Source organism: Spodoptera frugiperda, chromosome 20 (assembly GCF_023101765.2).
Source record: "Spodoptera frugiperda isolate SF20-4 chromosome 20, AGI-APGP_CSIRO_Sfru_2.0, whole genome shotgun sequence".
Taxonomy (NCBI): domain Eukaryota; kingdom Metazoa; phylum Arthropoda; class Insecta; order Lepidoptera; family Noctuidae; genus Spodoptera; species Spodoptera frugiperda.
Genome location: NC_064231.1, coordinates 2,504,887 through 2,527,882, shown reverse-complemented (window position 1 = coordinate 2,527,882; position 22,996 = coordinate 2,504,887). Strand labels below are relative to the sequence as shown.

At 34.5% G+C, this 22,996-nt stretch overlaps 1 protein-coding gene across 2 annotated transcripts in view; it reads left to right on the top strand.

The window, feature by feature from the left end:
* The window catches only part of LOC118282361 (facilitated trehalose transporter Tret1), a 37,819-nt gene that overhangs the window by 5,707 nt on the left and 9,116 nt on the right, over window positions 1-22,996 (top strand). The window contains exons 2-5 of one of the 2 annotated variants that reach the window (XM_035603408.2): window positions 11,977-12,039; window positions 17,099-17,340; window positions 18,795-18,953; window positions 19,975-20,114. In XM_035603408.2, coding sequence (XP_035459301.2) covers window positions 11,977-12,039; window positions 17,099-17,340; window positions 18,795-18,953; window positions 19,975-20,114 — 604 coding nt within the window. The remainder of the gene's footprint in view (window positions 1-11,976; window positions 12,040-17,098; window positions 17,341-18,794; window positions 18,954-19,974; window positions 20,115-22,996) is intronic. The other variant, XM_035603409.2, reaches the window with a different exon arrangement.

Genomic DNA, 22,996 nt, shown 5'->3' with positions numbered 1-22,996 from the left:
AGTGACGGCAATTTTTATTTCTTAAAATCATTTGGCTGATATATGTAGGTGTGTAGTTGGATGACGCAGGTCATTGATCGACTGATGTTGCGCACAGTCGAGGACATTTATGATAAGCTGGAATTTATTATTGGCAGTGAAACGTAATATTACGATTATTTTCTTTAGAGCATTTCTAGGTACAATCGACAAAATTGGTGGTCGACCATCATTAGGTGATATTCGCTTGCACTTGACGCGAGCGGTTACAAGGAAAATGCTCGGTAGAGAAAGGGTTTGCCACAAGATTTTGTTCAAAAAGTGTACTACCGTTAATTTTGCCGATGGTAGGTACATGGCAGTAGTTAAACTACTCACTTTAAAGAATTATGTTCTCGATCTTTTTATAGGACAAATTCGGCTCTCTCATACAAAAACAACATTTATTACATTTTTTTTATGGAACGCGCCTTTAATCGATCGGACGTATCACCTGATGGTAAGTAATCGCCGCCGCCCATGGACACTTGAAACACCAGAGGGGTTACAAGTGCGTATTACAACATAATCTATATATTAATACGTGATGCAAAAACTTCATATTCCTTTTTACGAAAATTGCGTGGACGTAGGAGCATAAAATTTGGTACACTTATAGTTTATGTGTAGGAGAAATACAGAACGCTAATATTTTTCAATAATAATACTTATAAAGTACATTAAATCAATAAATAAAACATTACACACACATGCATAGTATCTGATCGTATTTGACAAAACATCAAAATTGACAGCCATTGCGATGATATTCTCACGTCTCATATGAAAAGAGGTTTTTCATTGAAGGAGGTTTGGTTATTCATGATGCGTTATATAAAAGAGTTTGTTTGAGTTTGAGTTAAATAAAAATTATCATTGAACGTATGTTAAGTGGTATTGTAAATTAAATCGTATATGGTCGAATTTCGGCCACTAGGCGACCACTAGTACTAAAAATTATACGTCGCGTTTCCTTTACTACAAATTTCTTGCGAATTATTCATGAATAAAATTACAAGCATACCACTATGAATGAGTATACACATACCAAAAATACTTTAACGGTGGAATACTTCAATCTAATTTTACTTCAAACTGTACTAGACCATCCGTCAACACTATCTTACTTACGCATACTCATATGTAAACAATATTAATCATAGTATATAATATAGAATGGTATATGATATACAAGTGCTCGAGTAACCGCCTTGTTGGTCGAGTGGTCGCAAGTGCGACTACCAGACAAAAATTTTACCCAGTATATGGCAATAGGCTCACCCCCTATTACATGGGACTTATAACAGAAATGGTGAAAAGTGAATGTACATTGTATAGCGGCATTGTGTGGCATTTACGTCTTCACAGATTAGAATGGATACGGGCCTTGTTGATCAAGTGGTTTAAGCACAAGTTTTGAGCGATTGGCCTCAGTTTTAATTCTCTGATTGGGAAAACTATCGCCAAAATGTTTGGTTTAAAAATCTGTTTCTGTGCCAATTTTTACCCAGATCCTTCCAGCCGTTTAGAAAGAATTGACTGACAAAAATCTATAAAAACTTTTGCACTCTTATAGATAGTTACCTATATACAATGTATAATATAATATACAAGTACGTAACGATTACCTAATCGACAGACTTGTTATATTGATTAATGACGAGAGTATTATGAATACTTTCAAGTACTCTTTCTGATAGGGCTTTTTCGGAGTGACGCAGTTTGCGCATCGATTAGGCGGTTAGGATATAAAACTTGTAAGTATCACCGTTCGAGGAACAAGCAATCTTTTAAAAAAGTTGTTTTGTTACGATGGAACTGTTCAATGTTTCCAAAAATTACACTTTATATTATGATAATGACACTTAACTTTTCTTAAACGTTTCAAATTGTATTGTAGTTTTCATCTTTATATACCTCTTAAACTATATGTGTGGAGCCTTTTAATTAGTTATCTGTTATTATTGTATATTAGTATTAATTTGTTTGTTAGTCTGTAAGCCTTTGGTAAAATGACATAAATCAATAAAATTAAGTGGTTTATCAGACAAAAATAACCTTACCCAACTTACACGTTTTTATATAATAACTTACTTTTTATTTGAACAAAAACAATACTTGCCTATACGAGAAATAGAAGGTTTTAATATTGTGTTAAGCTACATCTATAGGTATTGGTATTAATAAAAGTTTTACGGATTTTGAAAACGTTTTCGTAAAATTCTAGACCTACTCCTCTTTTGCACACCATTGAACTTGATCTAGCTTTTCCTATCCAACAGACAATTTTGCCAGATATTTTAAGGATAACATCACTCCACACAGCTGGAAATAAACAAATATATCCATATTTCACTAAAGTCACGCGAGTTAGCGTAAATTCGCGCCAATTCCCTACGTTTGTACTAAGATTGTACGTTCCCAGTAGTGTTGCCAAACGGCAAAATGTGAGGTTTATTTATGTTTTGTTATCATGCGTTAGTGGCGTGTCCAGTGATGTCCTGGCAACGTTGAAATGTGATTAATCAGATTTGAATTTCGAACCGCAGTCATTTATAGATTTTTATGAAGAAACTAGCAAACCCGGCGAAGTTCGTTTCGTCACCAATGATTTTCCCGGTTTTCCTATCTTTCTCTTGATTTTTTCTTGAATTTTCTTTGCTACAATCCTCACGGAGCCCGTGAGCTGCAAAATGGTGGAAATCGGTTCGTGCGTTCAGGAGTTATAGCGTCAGGAAGGACCGACTTATTTTTATATTATAGATTGGTTCTATTCTATTATAATTATTTATTAGGTCTATTTTGAAATTTACAAACGTAATTCGCTTCGAACCTCAAGCATTAATTATTTTATTTAAAGAACTTTCTTTTTACATCTCTGTAATGAAAAATATTATGATGATGAAGGCATCATCTTCATCTTTGTACAATATTTTTAAAGACTATCTTATGTTTATTTTCATCTAATGAGCGATGAACACATAATTCTCAGAAACACTTTTTTAAAAAGCATGTCATTCACGCTGCATTTCTTTCTAGCAGAAAATTGCCAACATTTGCACATGGGCGCCTAAGGTTTTTTAAAAAAACAATATGACATTGAAATTAAAAATAACTCAACAGACGGGAACCGAAGCCAACACCCACACGACAGACACACACCCCTTCATTTGTCCACAGACACAAAAACTCGGAAAAAATTCAATCATTCATCACATGTTGGCACCAACATTTTGTATAGCAAGCGAAATATTCCTGAGCGCCAACATTGGCCCCAACATTTTGGCCAACCAGGGTAACAAGAAACTGGCTTATATAACCAAAGTGGGTGTGGCGTTTATTTCAGTTATACAAACGAAGCCAACCAAAATAATTGTTTTGTATGACGTAGAACCGGTAATGAGAAATGAGATGTAGTGCCAAACGTAATTAGAGCCACGTTAAAATGTTTGACATTGAGAAAAAATCTGTATTCCGATGTTTATGTAACTGAAGTATAAGCCTTTACTTCAGTTGATATTTTTATGTAAAATATTGAGTTTTTGTAGCAACAGTATTGTAAGATTTTGTGCATTGTGTACATTGTAGTCTTTCAACAAGGCTTCTGGGCAATGTTTGCTAGCTGTTTCCTTTGAACATTCTAGCAGACTTTCAATCTGATGAGTTGAGTTGATAAATTGCTACAATCTTGTGGTTTTTTCTACGTCACTAAACCAGGATCTCGATCATTACTAGTTCTTATTCTCTTCACAAAAGTAGCATCAGTATTATAAGTATTTATGTTTTGTAAGTTCCTACTTGTATGTCGTACTTTTATCGTGGCTTGACTTGGCCACTGTGAAGAACGGTATTACAGTATTATGTTACTCGTTCCTTTCCATACCATCTTTAGAAACCTTAATTTTTATTTTCACCAGAGTTCAACAAACAACCTTTTTTAGCGTTGCAAATCATTCAATGACTTCTCCCGCTTTGGGCGATGCGAGAGGGAGTGTCAGACTCTTACTGATTAACCACCTCGTTCCTACTTCTGCTTTTCGAGCCGGAGCCTCGGTAATCCGCTAGGTAGTCTGCAACTCCAACAAACAACCTTAGCCAATAATTCAAAATTTATTTATTACCTCAAACTGAGGTGTACATTGTATTTCACAAATCTATTTGGACGTAAAACAATTTAGTTTTCGTTTGGCTTGACGCCACAGGAAGACATTAATACATGGATAATTTCCAGCTTTGTAAGTCCACCCACGTCACTATTTGTGATGAAAATCAAAATGGCTGACTCCCTTGTTCTTAGAAACTGGCGTTTAATGGACCATTGTCCAGTCGTTTTCTTTTTTAAGTCTTTGACTGCCAATAGAAAACTGTTGAAGGCAAATCCTCCGCTGACGTCGGTCACCGGTGACCACCACGGCCTTCAATGTGTCAAAGAGCTTTGGTTTTACTCACAGAATGTATAAAGAAGGTGTAATAAAGTTCTCTAGTTTATGTATTGACGTAGATAGGAGAGTTATTGGTATATAAATCAAATTGATACCCGAATTTGCGAGTGAAATTGTCAGTTTTGTGTAAAGCCATAGCTTTCATTGATAAAAGTATTAAATAAGCGCTTTGTTAATCTCGATGTTTGTTGTGATATGCACCTGCATTTCATTACTGTTAGAGTTAGTAGAAGTTTTTAATTTTTTTTTAGAGTTTGGTTTTTGTTTTTAAAATAAACGTTGCGACACTAGGATTTTCTCCTGTGTCGTGCGTACAAACATACGAGTTCAAATACGTATAAAACACTCAGACCCGAAGCAATAATTTGTGGATCACACAAAGAGTTGCTCCGTGCGGGAATCGAACCTGATACCCGTTGCACGGCATCCAATATTGTTGCCCAACTGCCCAAATGACTGACTGTATAAAACATGTGTTTAGGTTACCTATAGGACTTTGACGACTGCTTGATTACCTAAGATATATAATTTGTTACTATTGTTGAATAACCTATACAGTGTTTGGCGCGAATTTAAGTAATTCTTACTAGAAATGTCCAATTCATTCTTCAAAACTCTTTTCTTTCTAACGTTTCACCCACCGAACGCTATCTATCTATCACAATAAACAATCGTGCAACCACAGAACAGAATATCATTCTTGCTATCACGATACAATTATCCACCATTCTAGATATGCAATGAGGAGATATCACCATCATTCGGTAAGACCATGTCGTTCACATGAGCAGCGGGTGGTAAATACGCCTGCAATGTCTTAATCTTATGTCAATACCTGACACTATCTTATCAAAAAATTCCTGTTAATATAATGTTTAGAACTGTCAATGTTTAGTTTTTTTTCTCTATACCTATACCTAATGTTGCTAAGTGGTTCAGATAAATGATACGATCTTAAGTGGAGGAATGTTTTCTCTTTACTTCAAAAGACTTTATCGCTATTATATCTTTGTTATGTCATGTCGAGAAATGATGGAGATTCCGTTTCTATTTTTGGTGTTTTATCAGTACATACATTAGATTTAAGATGGTTTTCCACCAGAGATATGCTGTGTAGCTATGCTGCGAACATGTTATAGTTCAACTGTGAAACAATGTGACCGTTTCCACTGATACTAAGCAATGTAGCTGTGCGAGGAAGATGTGCAGCTCGAGTATGCGATGTATCGATAGTAGGGAAGCCACTCACAGCACTTTCCATATAAAAAACATAGCTTAGGTGAGTCCGTTTCCACCAGTGCTATGCTATGTGTACCAATGAATATGATTGGTGAAAGCCAAATGCATCCACAGCAACGTAGCATAGCACATCTCTGATGGAAAAGCACCTTGAGGTGGTTAATGTTGGGTCTTTTTAATTTCACAATTATCCCCTGCCGCTATGAAACTATGTGCCAATTTAAGGATAGTCTGTTTCTCTTTGTAGTGGAAGTATGAATAAAATAATTGTAAACTTTTGCTCACTATGTCGAGAGTAACTAAGCCTACATTTCCGTTGACTGTAAATAAAATTTGACTTGAAATATTGTAAGATAAACATTTCGAAAGATACACATTTATGGTTATTCAGATCAAACGTAACAACTGCACGTGGCTAACGTATTGACTAGCAATACATAATAATCCTTTACTTAAGACGTTGTTTACGTTGGACCGGTTCCCTAGACGCTGTTTACAAACAGATTATTCTAATGCACTTTATAACTAAGTATTCTACATATTTATACAATCAAGTGTAATGAATAGTTTTACATACGATTACTCATCGAGCTATACAAAACCAGTTTATCTTGATCTCGCTTTTAATTTTCTTTCCAAAATCGTGAAAATTCTATAGATATCTTGAGAACATGTTAATAGCTGGGCAAACAGACATTTTACCACAAAATCGCTAGCAATATATTTGTTTCTAATATTTAGGTACAGTACACGAAAACTTTGGCATTCGTCTCCATTTCTCAGTAAATAAATATAGTACCCACTTACTCTGCCCAAAGTAACGAGTACTTCGTTATATTTAGACCGAACTCATATTAAAATGTAAAACCGAAGTGCATAATATTTACCAACGAATATAAATATTTGTAGCACGGAACTAAATGGCAAGAAGTACTTCAGGAAATACCTAAACGTCTAGTAAATAACTAGTGAAGGAAACTTGGGGTGACATTCAATTTATTTAGTTCTGCTTTTATTATTTCAGGAAAGTAATGTTGTGCAACTTTTTTGTTATTAACTAGCTTCCGCCTGCGACTCCGTCCGCGCGGATGTCGGTCTTCGCGTGGATGTTTTATTTCTCCATTTTGTGTAGAGTAACTAAGGATACCTTTTATTTGTTATACTAATTGTTAGTCATAAAGCAAAGCAAGAAGCCGCGTACATCAGTTAGTCCAGTATAAATCTAAACTAGACACAGATATAGTTATATACCTATACTTACCTAGATAATTATGTTTCTATTGAAAAGTGTGCTTTAATTTAGGCTCTTAATGCGGTTCGATGTGTAATAAAAATATGACTAGGATCTAAAAAGATAGTAAACCATATTCAACTTCTCTCCTCAATCACCAACACACATTTTGTCAGTAATCCAACAGTCTTTAACTACATTAAACTTGGCAATTGAATGCGAATTCTTGTTCGGCACGTGAATTCATCAAGTGCTGACGTTTTATTGCTATTTCAAATGCGTCTTACGGTATTAGGTACCTACGTAAAGGCAATCTCTTTGAGCTCTTACCCAAAGTCGACTGGTTATAGGTATATCTGAAACTTTCAGTAAATAGTTCACGGTTTCAGGGTCGCTTCAAAAATACGCTGGGCCGACATCCTAACGTTGTATTGCTTCTAAAATTACACACGACTTCGGATTTATGGATAAGATTCCTTTTCAGTGAGAGCATTTATGTTTATTTAATTTTGATTTCTAGTATGAGCGAATAAGCAATATTAGTATATTAATATTAGTTTTCATTGCTGAATGTACCTAGTAAGAATGACAAGAGGCAAGTGTATTGAGAATTTTATAAACAAATATCACTTTCTTAAAATTTCAGATTGTAGGTATGTATTTGCATTCTCTAAAATGAAAATACTCACGTAACTATTTGATGAGGAACTCGACTAATTTCAAGCCAGGCTAGAGGCTCATATTTGCTTGTCAAACAGTTACGTGAGTAAGCCGATAACATGATAATTTATTTAGTATATCTCACGAAAGTTATAATATAATTAATGAAAATCTTATAAGTATCTAATATTCATTATTTTCTTATTTATTACTAGAATATTTTCCTATCGATATCATAAAATTTAATGTACTAAACAAAAAAGATAGTCGTATTCTAATATTGACAGAATACAACGCGCCCTAAACATTACATTGCCCTGTTTACATTAAACGTATATAATATATTTACTCAATCCAGTGTTCGTAGAAATATGACAATATACTGGCATAGGTGCTATATCATGTCATATGAACAGTTTCTACGTAATCGGTGAGTGTATACGAGTATGTGTAGTGTTAGGTGGCACTTTTATTTTTATACGACAAGTGATAAATTGACTTTTTGACGTTGACACTGAATAAATGGATGAAAAATATTGCAAAACTTTAAAATGTGGACGTGTATATAAATACGTGTTTTACGTTTTAAAGCATTCACTGCCGAAAGAAAACTGTTGAAGTCAAATAGTCTGTTAAGGGTTGGTCACCAGTAACCGACGTGGCAGTTAACGTGTTAAAAGTTTGATTTTGACTTCTCCTAACGAAAATAAATGCTAAAACAAATTCATGATTGGGCCTAAAAAGTTCATAAAAAAGTAAAGCATATAAATAATAAATTTATTTATTGAATTTGTTGAATGGCTATAGAAATTGTATTAGGTAACTATCTCAGAAGAAAAAAAATATACAAAACTGAAATATTTCATTTACCAAAAGCACTACAGAAGTCATAACGTGATTGCTACCAAAGCTTACTGCAAAGGACCTAAAAACTTCGCCAAAACAAAATGAAAATGATACAAAAGTAATTAAAACTAATTAAATAGTTGTAGACGCGTGTTTCCATTTGCCAACACACGATAAGTGCCACATGACAGGAGATAAAGATGACGTATTTCTAACCGCGCATTGTTCGGTAAATAGACGAACATTATCATAAGATGAACCGCCATTTATGTCCTTGTGCAGTGTCTAGAAAAACGGACGGATAACACAAATGAACAGGCTTATTCTGTTATAGATAACACGTGTCATTGTGGTTTGTATTTTCTGCAGGAATGGCAGAAGAATTCACTTATTATTCAGCTTAGAAAACAATTTTTGATGACATATCTTAATTATTGTTTGTCAGATTTAGGTGAAGAACACTTCTTATTCTTCTCGGAGTAGTCCATTAGGAAAAGCCAACCTTTACATTTTATAAAAATAATTTGGACGTGTAAAATTGTTCTTCTATATGTAGCCTACATATAAAAATAAACTCATTATTTAACTTAATTTCATGAGAACACATTTTTTTTTATTTTTAACTACAAAAAGCCGACAATGGACTAGTAGTAGTAACTTCTCTGATGTAGTTACTGTCCATGAGCGAAAAATGAAAGCAAATGTAAAAAATATAACACAAGTTAAGCTTATAATTTCTTTCAACGTACCGTATGTATTTCAACAGAATTCTTTCATTCTATGATGCAATATTTATGATTTCTCCTGTTATCGTGTGTAAATTTATACTCTTACATACATACATCCACGAGTGATGAGTTAGTCATAAAGTACGCACGTGCTAAGTTTGTTACTAATTCGTCATTGGCTGCATTAATGACGTACGATGGTATACGCTGCGTCATTGGTCTAAAAGCTTCACGATTCTAATGTGGATCTTGGATAGTCGCTACGTAAATATACAGATCGGTTTCAGACATCGATAAAATAAATGTTGGTTAACGACTGTTACATAATTTTATGGCTGGCATTGCTTCTTTTATTTCCTGGAAGAAAATGTAACATTTGGCTTTGGCAATTATTATCTCCGACGTTCAAAGCGACTTTCTACAAGATTTGTTACTTTAATATTATTATATAGTAGGTATTAACCTCGTGATATAGCTGAGAAGCTTATAGCTATGTGTGATGATGATATACTAGGCCGATTACAAGTTTAATATCTTCATTAATAAGAACTTAAAAACATATTTTAAAATCGAAAACAGAAAATCGATCTTACCCAGTAATCAGTTTGAGAGTGTCTAAAGCCCTTATGACCAACGGGGATCAATAAATATTTTGAAATATGTTACAAGCATTGCGCAAACATCGTTCCCTAACTTCGCTGAAAGACTTGTGAAATAAACTTGAAATTTTCGTCACACTTAATATTACGAAATTGTAATATGAATTGTACAGAAACTGTACTTTATATTACAATATACAAGTTCTTCAATAGCGATTTGTAAAAATATTAGTGAAATTATTGAATCCTATGGAATAATCACTATTATGAAAATATATTTTGTTTTTTTTTTTTTAATTAGTAAAGTCCTTTTCAGGTATAGTGAGATCAGGAAATTATGGATTCATTTTTATATGGAGGATATTATAGATTCCAGTTCAAATTGAATAGGGACTCATACATAGCTCAGCTATACAAAATAAAGTAGAGCATCATTGCTACGCGAAAGCGGTACAAAGTTTACTGGGTCAGCTAGTTACAATATACATTTTTAAACTGACATGGTCACTAATAAAAATATTAGAACTTGAAACGGGATATTTGCCATGTTTATTTATATGTTTGAGTTTCCGATATTTCAGCACTGTTGCAAGCAATCACTGTCCGGATGTCGGTTCATCCCGTCTTAAGCTCTAATGATAACATACAATACATTTTGCCTATTAGTTTTTAACACATTTTCCTAATATGTCATCATTCAGAAACATGTAAGTAAACATACATATAAATATAATGAACAAAACGAACCTACTTACTAGCAAAATAGAAGGAAATGTTCTATTGCTCTATGCATTAGCTTTGACTTAATTGAACAGATTATTATTGCAATAGTCTAGTGTCTATACAGACAATATCTTATGCAAATAAAGTTGTATCACGTGAGCATTCAATAATAAAGTCGTGTGATTCCATTTCGTGCGACGACGTAACAACTTAACACTTGTAAACAAACACACAAACATTGGACAAGTATGTGTTATTAGAGTAGGGTTGATGTATAATTTTTATTTTAATGGTTGTCTTGTAGATTTTTTAAAATATAAGAAACATATTTTTTATTTTCTTACGCAAACACATACTTTCGAAGACATATATCGGTTTGAAATATCGCGTGACGTTACTTCTAGGTACAGTTTAAACGTAGAAATGACGTATTTGCTCCCACTCCTAAACTTTGATTCGTTTTATTCGAATATTGTAAAGTTATATGACACAATAAAAAAATACGTGTCTAATATTTTTTCATTATCTAACTGACGGATTCAATAGATTTTTTATTTTCATACCCCGTCATCATTCCTGTTGCACAATTTGTAACATTGGCACAAAATTTGCAACCAACGTTTGATCAATGGCATATTTTTTAACTGTGACGTCGTATTACTTTTTACATTTTGACAAATAGAATTTTGCTGTCGTACTTTTTTTTGAGATATTATTTTTAGCTAAGAAATAAATTTGCAATATAACATTGGCACAAGATTGGCAACCAACGTTGGTACAATGGCATTTTTAAACAGTGACGTCGTATTACTTTTTACATTTTGACAAATAGAATTTTTCTGTCGTACTTCTGTTTTTTCTGAGATATTATTTTTAGCTAAGAAATAAATTTGCAATATAACATTGGCACAAGATTGGTACAATGGCACATTTTTAAACGGTGACGTCAAATGACTTTTTTGCAATTTGACAGCTACAGAATATATCTTTCGTTTTTTTTTCAGACTAAAATAATTTGTTTATGTAAGTCGTAGTTAAAATAGTTTTTTTCAGATTTTCAGCTAACCAACTGTTATACTTGTGGTAGGTGCTAGCTTTTCATGACAAGACAAAAGTTATAAAATGATGAATTTGACGTTTTTTCTTACTTGACATTTTTGCATACTTAGTTAAAATTTAGAGTTTACTCGACACCGGAGCTATGGACTACCTAGCGGGTTTACCAGTGCTCCGGCTAGAAAAGCAGGGGTAGGAACGGGGTAGTTTTTAGTCAGTAAGAGTCTGACACTCTCTCTCACCTCGCCCAAGGCGGGAGAAGTCATTGGATGATTTACCCCCTCATAAAAAGGTGCTAGCTTCTATGACAAGACTAAAGTAAATTAAAATGATGAATTTGAGCGTTTCTTCATAGTTTTACTGCGGTATTTAGCTAAAATCTACAATTTTTTCGATACCTAAGCAAAATGTTTACCTATTTATTTTTTATTTAGGAGCAGCTTGACAGGACCTAATCTGACGAATTTCCCTAACGAGATGACAGGCTACGGCACTTTGTAAGTGACTAGTATTAAGCGGGTGTCGTTTCTGTTTACACGGGATTTTTTATCTGTGTTGGCCATAGACGCGTTGTCAAGTCTGTTTTATTTATGTTCATTGGTCTTTGAAAATATGTCTCATACCTATTTATATTTTGAGAACATATTTTTTTTGTTGTTACCATCAAGTATATTTATATATTTTTAAGTGTATAAGCTGTAGAGATGGGGGACGTGCTTTATTTATTTGGTATTCAGTTGTTACATATAATATTACAGGTATCTTATATATGAAAGTAGAAGGTATATGCCTATATGGGTTTGTACCATATTTTGGTTTGGTTTATACTCGTGTTATTTGGTGTTTAGGCAAAACGCCTTTTTGTGAATTGGGATTTATGAAAATGGTGTTGTATTGATGATAAGATATTCATTTGTTTCTGTATGAATTTTGGTCATGCATTTAGGTGGTTGCCGTATTTATTTATATTTTGGCATGATTACATTGGGTTGTGCTTTCTATCGGTGAAGGTCATTGGTGAAATTTTATGTTGATTTTATTGGTTTTCGTCCTAAATAAGATTTTATATAACAACGGTAAGTTCGTTACAATCTGGTTTGAATATGAATGGATCGTTTAAAACTGTCCGTTTGGTTGTAATCGGAAGTTTGAGCCACTCCTTCGATTCCCCGGTCAGTATAATTGCGCAGCTAATTAGGACAATTGGAAGCAGTTTCGACAGTCAGTCGGTTCCGTTCTTTGATGATGGTGATGACAGCGAGGTAGGTACGTATTGTCTTACAACAGTTTTTATTTGGATGCATTTGAACTATGAATATCTAGACGTGTCAAAAAGAAAAGTAATTAACTCTCGTCCGCTGATTATTTCTTTTTTTAAAAAAAAAACGATTGAGTTCCCACTTATATGTTTACAAAAATCTAAAAAAAATATTAAAGTATTTTGATAGTTTAGGATAGTTCAATGTGTTGGTATAGCTGGAGTGTATTCATAATTATAGATAGATTTGTTCTGACATACACATTTTTACATCTCATCTTTACATACAAATAATTTGGAAGGTCAGTCCTAATAAAAAACACAGTAATAAATGTATCTGAAGGAGATAATATTTCTTTACTGTATGAATGTCATTATAAACGTTCTATTTACTTTAACTTTCGAAACTAGAGCGATATGACGAGGTGGTAAATATTGTAAATAAGAAGTGTGTCAGGGACATCAGATATGTATAGGTACGCGGTACGGCATTAGCATGTCTTAAGATTTCTTCAAAAATAATTCCAATGTACTCTCGAAGATTACTCTACCCTTAATATGAATTTGCTTTACGTTTAAAGTAATCGAAACTAGAGCGCGTTCGGCGCTCTTATTGGTTGGTTGATTCATGTCAGCCAATCAGAGTGCCGCAGGCGCTCTCGTTTCGTTTTTTGTTCAACGTAAAGCAAACACGTACTAGGGAGACTGCATTTGGAAACGAACAGGGTACTGTTTCCCACGGTAAAAATCCTCTTGATGTTTTTATCGCCACAAAATCTGGAGAAAACGAATTCATGGTAGATGTCCCACCCACTCGCACGAAGCGTTTCGCTTCAAGCGTCCTTGTGCGAACTGCTAAGGAGTGGAATTCTTTGCCGGAGACTGTGTTTCCTGATGGGTAGATCCTGGGTGTCTTCAAGGCCCGAGTGAATAGCTTGCTCATGGGGAGACGTGTTCTATCGTGGGCCGCATCATCACTTACCACCAGGCGAGATAGCGGCCGAACGTCGACACATCATACATAAAAAAAAGAACAACTTGACCTTGAACATTGAAATTCGAAATTGGACAGTGACTTTTAGCCCTATTTAACCAATGACTCAAACAAGGGTACTTAGCAATCAATTTAACATAATATGACATTTAAATTGACATGCACGTTTACTTAAACACCTCAGGAATTCGTGTGCAGCATCTATTAAGGACGACATTGGTTTTATCGCTCAAAGGGTCTTGCATCGTCCTCACGTTGCACGAATTGATTCAATACCTAGATAAAGGTAACGGTAAAATCTGTACTAATATTATGTATAGTGAGGAAAGATTTGTAAGTAAGTAAGTATGTTTGTAAGGAATTGGTTCAATAAGTGTTGGTTTGATTTTAAGAATTATTTCACGTTTTTAATGCTTCCTACATAATCACTGATTACTTAATATAGCCTATTTTATCTACCCTTGTGAAGGACGATCACGTTTTGTTATTGCCACAGAAGTAAGCTAAAGTAAACTTGATACAAACGCCCATTTTTCATCAGTTATGTTAAGAGTTCTATGACAGGAGTCTTATGTGATAGGGAGAGAGCTTATTGCCATTCACTGGACGCGATCTCAGGCTCCATGCGAAAAACTTTCAAACACCCAAAAGTCTACAATTATAAATTACATTACATTAGAATTGAATCTGGGAGCCCTGCCTCAATACTGTTTGCGACCACCGACCTGTAAGGTAGTATGACCTTAAAATAAATCGACATAAAACTCGTCCTTCCCGAATGTTTCAAAGTCTGAATCTTGGAGCCTATTTTTATTATAAGTAATTGAAATTATTCGCTGTGATCGAAGTCGATCCAGAAACATCCATGACATACAATCGGGTAATAAAATTCGCAAACAAGTATTTATTATTCTCTAAGAATGAAGGAAAATCCTTTATTTAAGTGTAAGTGGCGTCATTGGTAGAAACTGCAAATTACTTCATGTATTCGTGATGGACGCATTTTAATCAAATTCGTACTCATTGAAATGTTTCACTGCCTCGTTATACAATAGTCGCCGGAGAAGAGGTCTGGGGTTCGATTTCCGGGTCGGACAAAGTATTGCAGGACTATTTTCGGTTATACGAAAATTTCTCAGTAGTAGCGCGGAGTTCGGAAATGGTTCCCGGTATATGGCAATAGGTTCAACCCCTATTACATGGGACTCACAGCATAAATTGTAAAAAGTGGATGTGCATTGTACAGTGCCATTATATTATTTGGACGTCTGCCTACCTATTGGGGGATAAAAGGCGAGACGATATGATATAATAATATTTTTACAGTTCAGTTATGATTTCCAAATGTGAAGTAAGTGCGTCGAATTCAAAAAACACCCAAGTTCTTTCACTTAATAATGGTAATGGTACTAACGACCACACACAATAACAAGATGGTTGATCATGGTTGAGATAGCAACCTAACATTTAATGACTTCGATATATTTAGCCTATGACGTCACTGCTAACCCCCACAGGGCTCCGTGGGTGGCCAATAAGACCCTTCAGGAACGTTTATTCGGTAGCCAACACTCAATTTAGTGAGTTTGCTATTTTTTTAACACGCTTTTATTAGCTTGGGTTGTAGTTATACAAGTATATGTTGTCATGTATGTGAGAAATCACGTTTGACGAGATAACTGGACTAGTTTCAAAACATGCTCGGGACTCATAGGCATGCGCGTAAAATAGCTTATTGAGTAAACTTTTTATATGGAAAAGTGCGCTATGGATGCGTGTTATGAATATGTGCTATGGATGGCTATCCTACTATCGGTATATCGCATACTCGAGTTGCGCATTTTCCTCGCACTGCTACTCTGCGGTGGCGCATCTTCATAGTCTATCTTACTCGCACAGCTACATAGCTTAGTACAGTCGCAACGGTCACATAGTTTCATAGCTTAGTTATCACATATTCGTAGCATAGCTACATTCCACATCTTAGGTAGAAAAGCGCCCTATACATGAATTATTCATTACTTCTATCGATATCATATAAAAAGGAATGCTAAATCGATTACAATAAATTAAAAAGTGAACCAACTCGATAACTTAGGTATTACTACCGTTCACACATGTATCTTGATAAACAATTTACCTACTTATACAACAAAAATACATGAAGTGCATAAAATTACCGTTCAATAGCAATTATCTCATAAACAAGTCGTTTGTTGTTAAGTTTACAATATTTACGATAATTGCAGGTCTTGTATAGTGTTGATTAAGTCAACATAACATAGACTAGTGTGAATTGATAGTGTTTACTTAAGACTCAAATAGACTAGCGTGCATTAAACATCTTATGAAAGAAATATAATTGTAAGTTAAGTTATTAAAAAGTATACTTGAGGATATGTCTTGTTCCTTCCTTAATTTATTCAAAATTCTATTTAAAAATTCTTCCTTTTTCTACACGGAATGTATATACATCTATTATACGTTACTTGAGCAAAAACATAACTGACAGATTATAGTTTTCTGGTCGATGATGGGACAAGTGCCTTTAAGTAGGGTTAGGGTCTTGCCTATAAATGTACTTGTGTCTTCTTTTTCCATTCACCCCTATTGTAATAGCTGTACTTATTATCTCAGTTTTGGACGAAATATGAAATCATTTAAAAGCAATCAGTTACAGTACAAAATACAAGCATTGAAACTACTTTTGCTAAGTGTCCAATGGCTCCCACTTTAAGTTAGAAAGTTACAAGGAAAGCATTACCATTGGTATCTGAGGGTTAAAGTAATAAGAAGTAATGAGGTCAAAAAGTCCCCGATATCTGTTAGATAACCCTAAGTACACAAAGGTCTTTAAGCAACAAGTGAATGATATAATATCGACAAGTCATGTGAGAACTTTTCTTAACATAATGTATAGGGAAGTTGTGTTGTGTTTTCAAATTGATAAAGCGCATAGACATGTGATTAATGTTGTCTTGTTCATTTGTTAGCGCATAGCATGTATCTTATCTATTGCATTAATTATCTCTATAATAGTATCGAAACTAAACAGTCTAGGAAGTAAATTCTTGTACTGCGGTATACTTGTAACCAACATATATGGATTATTCTAGCTTTTTAAATAAAATCTGGACACATAATTTCAAAAATCGACCTAATACGACGCCCTTTAGTGGTCATTTCACAAAAAATTGTCATCAATTTACAATCTACTTACTTACGCATATTTTCTTTTCAGACAACCTCACCCAATACAACTTCATACAATATAATATATTTCAATCGAACCTCTCTTTTCCAGGAAAGACTCCGTACCATTCATCAAGAATGGACTACAAGGTACCATCACGAAGACTCCAATACCTGAGAAGCCCGGCAAGCCTGGAAGGGGCAAAGCCCTGAGGCAGGTGGTGGCATCCTTCATCGCCAACCTGGGTACCATCAATACTGGCATGGCGTTTGGATTCTCCGCTACCTCTCTACCGCAGTTGAAAAGCCCGGACTCCTTTATTCATATTAATAACGATCAAGCCAGTTGGATAGGTAAGGATTTTTTTGTGTTTTTGTAAAATAAGATAGATTTTTGTGTACGTATGCAACAGACCCGCATCGTCCGCATCGCATGGATCGCACGCATTCCGTATGACGTCATCAGTACTGCTGATGATGCGGTCCGTCAGATGCGGATCAGTAGACGCAATTGTATGAGTTTTGTTTACAACACAAACTAAAATCGGGCCTATAGACACTTACCTTAACCACAACTGCGCCTTTTGTTTTGGAATTGATAAAAGTCGGTTGTATTGTTCCTTTTTCGAATTCTTAAGGAAACGTTCTTCTTCTCAATTTGATCATGTGTTAATTATTGTTCTATGCCTTAATGAAGACAAGACAGATCACAAGATTTACCACTTCTAAAGTAAATTTTAGCGCAAATCTCCCGAGATATCCATACCTGTCAAACCAAAGATGACTGATCTAAGAAAATTCGCTTAAAATAGTGACGCGGAAGTTATTTTGCGATGTACGTAGGCATAGTTATGTTATATAATTAGTTACATTTACTCTTATCACATTTCCAAGTACCTCTCATCTTCTGTTATCTTGGGATTATACTCTGTAAACATAAAGAGATAAATTACATTAGACAAGTTTGTTGGCATGCTCGTTTTGTATTTTTTATCTTTTACCAAGATTGCTATTTGTAAACTCGGGTTTTTAGAGGTTAAGGGCATTTGCACTTCAGTTTTGTTAGTTATAATGAGTTTGTTAGTTTAATTTTGTTTGATTGTTTGTACGCAAGTTGCTATATGTCTTGTAATCATCATACAATCGTCAATTGAAGGAACTTGTTTCTAAGCAATGTCTTGCATATATTATGTATTGTCTTGTAATCGTCAATTATTGAGGGAACCGTGCCTATGACGTGCGGTTACGTGGACAATAAGCCTTAACGAAACGGTTGGTTATAAAACATTTGTATGAATTGTGTTAATACAATACTTACCATCAAGCGAGATAGCGGCCAAACGTCAAAATAATTGTCGTGGTGACCCACTCTCATGCATGAGAAGCGCCCGCTTCTATGTTCTCTCTCCTATGTTCCGCTTCTCTGTCTAGGTTCGAAACCTACTAACGGCAAGTACTAATGTGACTTTTTCCGAATTATTTATACGTAAGATTATTTAGACACCACTGACAAACGATGAAGGAACATGGTAAGGAAACCTGGGCTTATAATTTATAATTATAAGTTTGAAATCGCCAACCCGATTAACCGACTTGGTATTACATGGATCTCAAACTTTTGACGGTAGAAAGACTGAGCTGCGTTGGGTTTTTTACAGGATGTTTTTGATGGGATCTCAAACCTTTGGTCAGCAGTGGCCACTTATAGGCTGTTCATGAGTGTTAATAAAAAGCTTCTTTACTCTGTTTCTCCTACTAATTTTAGTTTTATTTCTTATTTATTAAAGTTTATTTTTAATTTGTTACAGCCAGTTTAAGTGCAGCCGGTACGCCGATAGGATGTATCGTCAGTGGATACCTCATGGACAACATTGGACGCCGAAGGACTCTCATCATCACGGAAATACCGCTCATATTCGGATGGCTTATGCTTGCTTTTGCGCAGAACGTTCCTATGTTGTATATTGGTAAGTAGGTGTTATTAGTTTTTGACGCTGTATTGTTGTTACATATGTTCCTACATATATGTATATACAATAGGTAAATGAGCAAATAATGTATCAGAGATATTGTTCGTTGCTCGTTCTTCTCCATTCGAAGCAACACTTTGGAACGAACGCCTAGCTTCACTGACGGACAGACTGACTGACAATTCAATTTGACGTCTCAAAAGTGCCTAATTTAGGATTAATTGAAATAAATGCTTTGACTTTGACTTTATGCTGGCCTTTCATCAAGTAAGCCAAATTGATAGAAGTAAAAATATAACAATACATAAAGGCTTTAAAATTGATTTTACCATTGTATACATACACTCTTCACGCCTGTCTTTCATTGGGTAGGCAAAAACAAAACAAACGCCAATTAACCAATTTGGCATGAGTCCATTAACAAAAAGAAAATATACAATAAACATTTTAAAGATTGAAAACCATTGAATTTTCGGTTTGTTTAATTTTCATTATAAAACATACAGTCATTTATTTCAAATGACAGGCTTACTGGCAGGTCGTAAATATGTAGGTAGGTAGCTTCATAGCTATGCTATATATGAATTAAAGGGCAACTTTTAAAGCATCTTTATTTTATTAAAAAATTTGTGATACATACTAAATTAATCATTATGTTGATCGGCTTACTCGCGTAACTGATTGACGAGGTATTCGACTAATTTCAAGCCATGTTAGAGGCTCATATTCATGAGTAACATTCTTCGACACACGACGCAGCAAACTGTCACGATGCTACTCATTGTCTTTATTCATGTATCCTAGGTACGACACCAATTTTCAGTTTATAGAAATCTCTAAGTTTATTTTTTTAGACTTCATAGGATGGTGCTCGGCCATTAATTAATTACTACGAGTATGATGGAAAAGTGTATGTTTGTAAACGCACTGACGACAAATAAGAATATGTTTCGATATTTTAAATGTCTCGTGGAGAAAAATCCATTTCAATTTCTAACCATCATCATTAACATTACAGGCAGGTTGATGATCGGCTTCGGTTCTGGCATGGTGGGCGCTCCAGCTCGAGTCTACACGTGTGAAGTGTCCCAGCCACATCTTAGAGGAATGCTCGGCGCTCTCGCTTCTGTCGGCGTGTCTACCGGAGTTCTGATACAGGTTAGTTGCTTTACTGGTTCCTTCCTTAACCAGTAACATTACATCCTTAACTTATATTGTTGTATGGTGATTTATATAATGAAATAGTGGGATAAACGAGCAGATGGGGCGCTTCCCATTGTCATCACAACAACTGAAGACCAACAACGTATTTTTAATTCTTCTGGGCGTGACTAGAATCCATTTCCGATCCATTGACGTGTAAAAGTGATCGACATTGATATTTTAAAAATTTCTTACTCAAGAGTAAAATCGCAAATGTAACAACTCAAGAGTTGTAAAAGGACATGGCTAAACCAAAGTATGGACGTCGTAACCCGTACAAATAAATATTGAATAAATATGGTACCTAGCAATAAATAAAGCCGCATAATTAAAGATTGATATTTTGTAGTTAAGAAGGTCCAGAAACTTGGCATATCTGCGCAATCCTGAAAATAAAGTAGCGCTCCTACGTCAAACAACGTTACAAAAACTTCAAAATATAACATTGCTCTGAACTTTTCCAAGGCGTTTTGAGGTACCTAAGCCGAAAGTTATTTATATATGAGGTAGATAGGTAAACAGTTCTGCTTATACTAGATAATGAACACAAAGTAACCAAGGACAGACACAAAATATATAGTAAGATTGTGCAATCTTATACAAAATATATATTTTGTGTCGATCAAAACATTTACAATTATTTGGTTTCAGAAAAAAGTCATTATATTACCGTTATTAAAAATTGATGTTCGTTTAATTATTTCGAATTGATTTTCGGGGAAACTAATGTCCTAATAATAGCTTGCAGTACTTACTTCCGTGTTTTCATGTCAAACCACAACAGAAAAAAAACAATTATGAAACTTATTTTTGTTAATTTTTGTTCACCAAGTTATAAGAATTAGTTAAACACAAAATAATTCATAAGTGAATATTTAAATGATACGGGTTAGCGTGAAATTCGTATTCTTGTTATTATGCCTGGGTCAGTCATTTAGCCATCTCCTTTGTACCCATTGTTATTATTCTGTGCCATTGCATCAGTATATTAAATAAACTAAATGATATTGAGTTTGGCTTTATGTTCCGTACTACTACGGTACGTATGCTATTTTAACAGCTAAGATTAGGGTTGTGTATTTTGAAAATTAATGATTATTGAATTAAAATTGATTTCAAGAGTAAACTCCCTGGTGTGTACTTGGGTATTAGGGTCATACTGCGAAACATAGCGTAATCGTTGCTACACTCCAGTTTTCTATGAGACTGTGGTATGCCAGGTCAATCAAATTAGACTGTCACGTGTCTGATTTGTCTGAAGTTAGACTGTACCTAGCTGAAAATAGGACTAGTCCTTCACACATACATACCTAAATGCGTATTCACTAGTCTATAATAATGTTGATTTGCATATAGGAACCGATTCATTTGCGATTCGCGAATCACGCACTCTAATTGCGTCCTAACGATTTCAATCACATGACCATCGGAAGTGCGGCCTTCAGATAATGGATCGTGAGTTCGATGTCCGCATCACGCTAAAAAGTCACATTTTTCCTAGTTACGCAATATATCATAATTAATCTTAATCAAGTGTCAACCGTAGTTTGCTAAATTGCCTAACATTATTATTTTATTATATTTATAGGTACATTACACATAGTGCTTTAATATTTTCCTATTTCCTGATTTGGAATGTGCCTTGACATAGCTGTTTAATTATTTTTTAAGAGAAACTGAAGTTTAATTATCGTTTATTTATATTTATTTGTATACTTTCGGAAAACTCAAGCTAAATCGTATAAATAGAAGGTCAGGCATTATGGATTGTGCATACCCTGGTGGTGGTGGCCTGATCGTATTTACCAAAATGCGTTTCGTGCGGTGGCCATGTTACTTTTGATATAAATTATCATACGTATCTAAACCATTCAACCGGACATTCATTAGCTTTATTTGAAAAATAGGTTTCCTAATGTGTGTGGCACGATTTTCACAAATAGGTTCTGATTTTCATACCTATTTATCTATACTGGTTAAAATTAACAAAGTGTTAAAAGATATTGATAAAATCTAGTTTTCATGTAATGATAATAAAATTAAGATTAGACATAGAATTGCCAAAATTATAAATCCTTCTTTGGTTATTATAATCTTGATACATTTTGTATTGATCTTTAGAAGCCAAATCTGCGAACATAGCACATAGATTATTGAAATTAATTTTTTGTAGTAAATTCTAACGATAGATAGATTATGTTATAATAGATATACATACTGAGTAAGAAGGAAATCATGAAACCATTAGTCGAAACGTGACTGAACGTAATTAGTGGAACGTAGGAGTATAGAAATTGGCTGCTTTCCATTTTCCTCTTGGAATCGATGGTTCCCATTTGTCATTGAAGATGATCTATCATTTTTGACAGATGTTTCGAGTGTTCAATAGCCTGGAAATCTGAAAATTCGTTTAAGAAGATACATTTTTAATTCTTGCGAATGTTTTTGATAGAATTTTGTCACTCCATGTGCCTAATCTTATCCAATATAGAAGTTTAAAAGGTATTCATTACCAAAAATAGAAGGAATTTTTTTTTACCATCAACAAACAAACTCGTAATTTTTTCCAACTTAAGCTAAAATAGGCGTCTTTATGGCATTGCGATTTTTACCAACCTATAACTGGTATCTAACTGTAAAAGTAGGAGTTAGTTACGATGCTCTCTCACACTAAGTAGTTAAGTAAGTCTTACTTAAGAAAATTAGGAAAGAGGTTTAAGGAGGCAAGGCCCTAAGTCACGTGAAAACTCCACACGATATTTTAACGGACAAAAACGACAACAAATGGTATCATTGAAAACATTGACGCTATCAATCATTGGTACCTCACGCCTCCG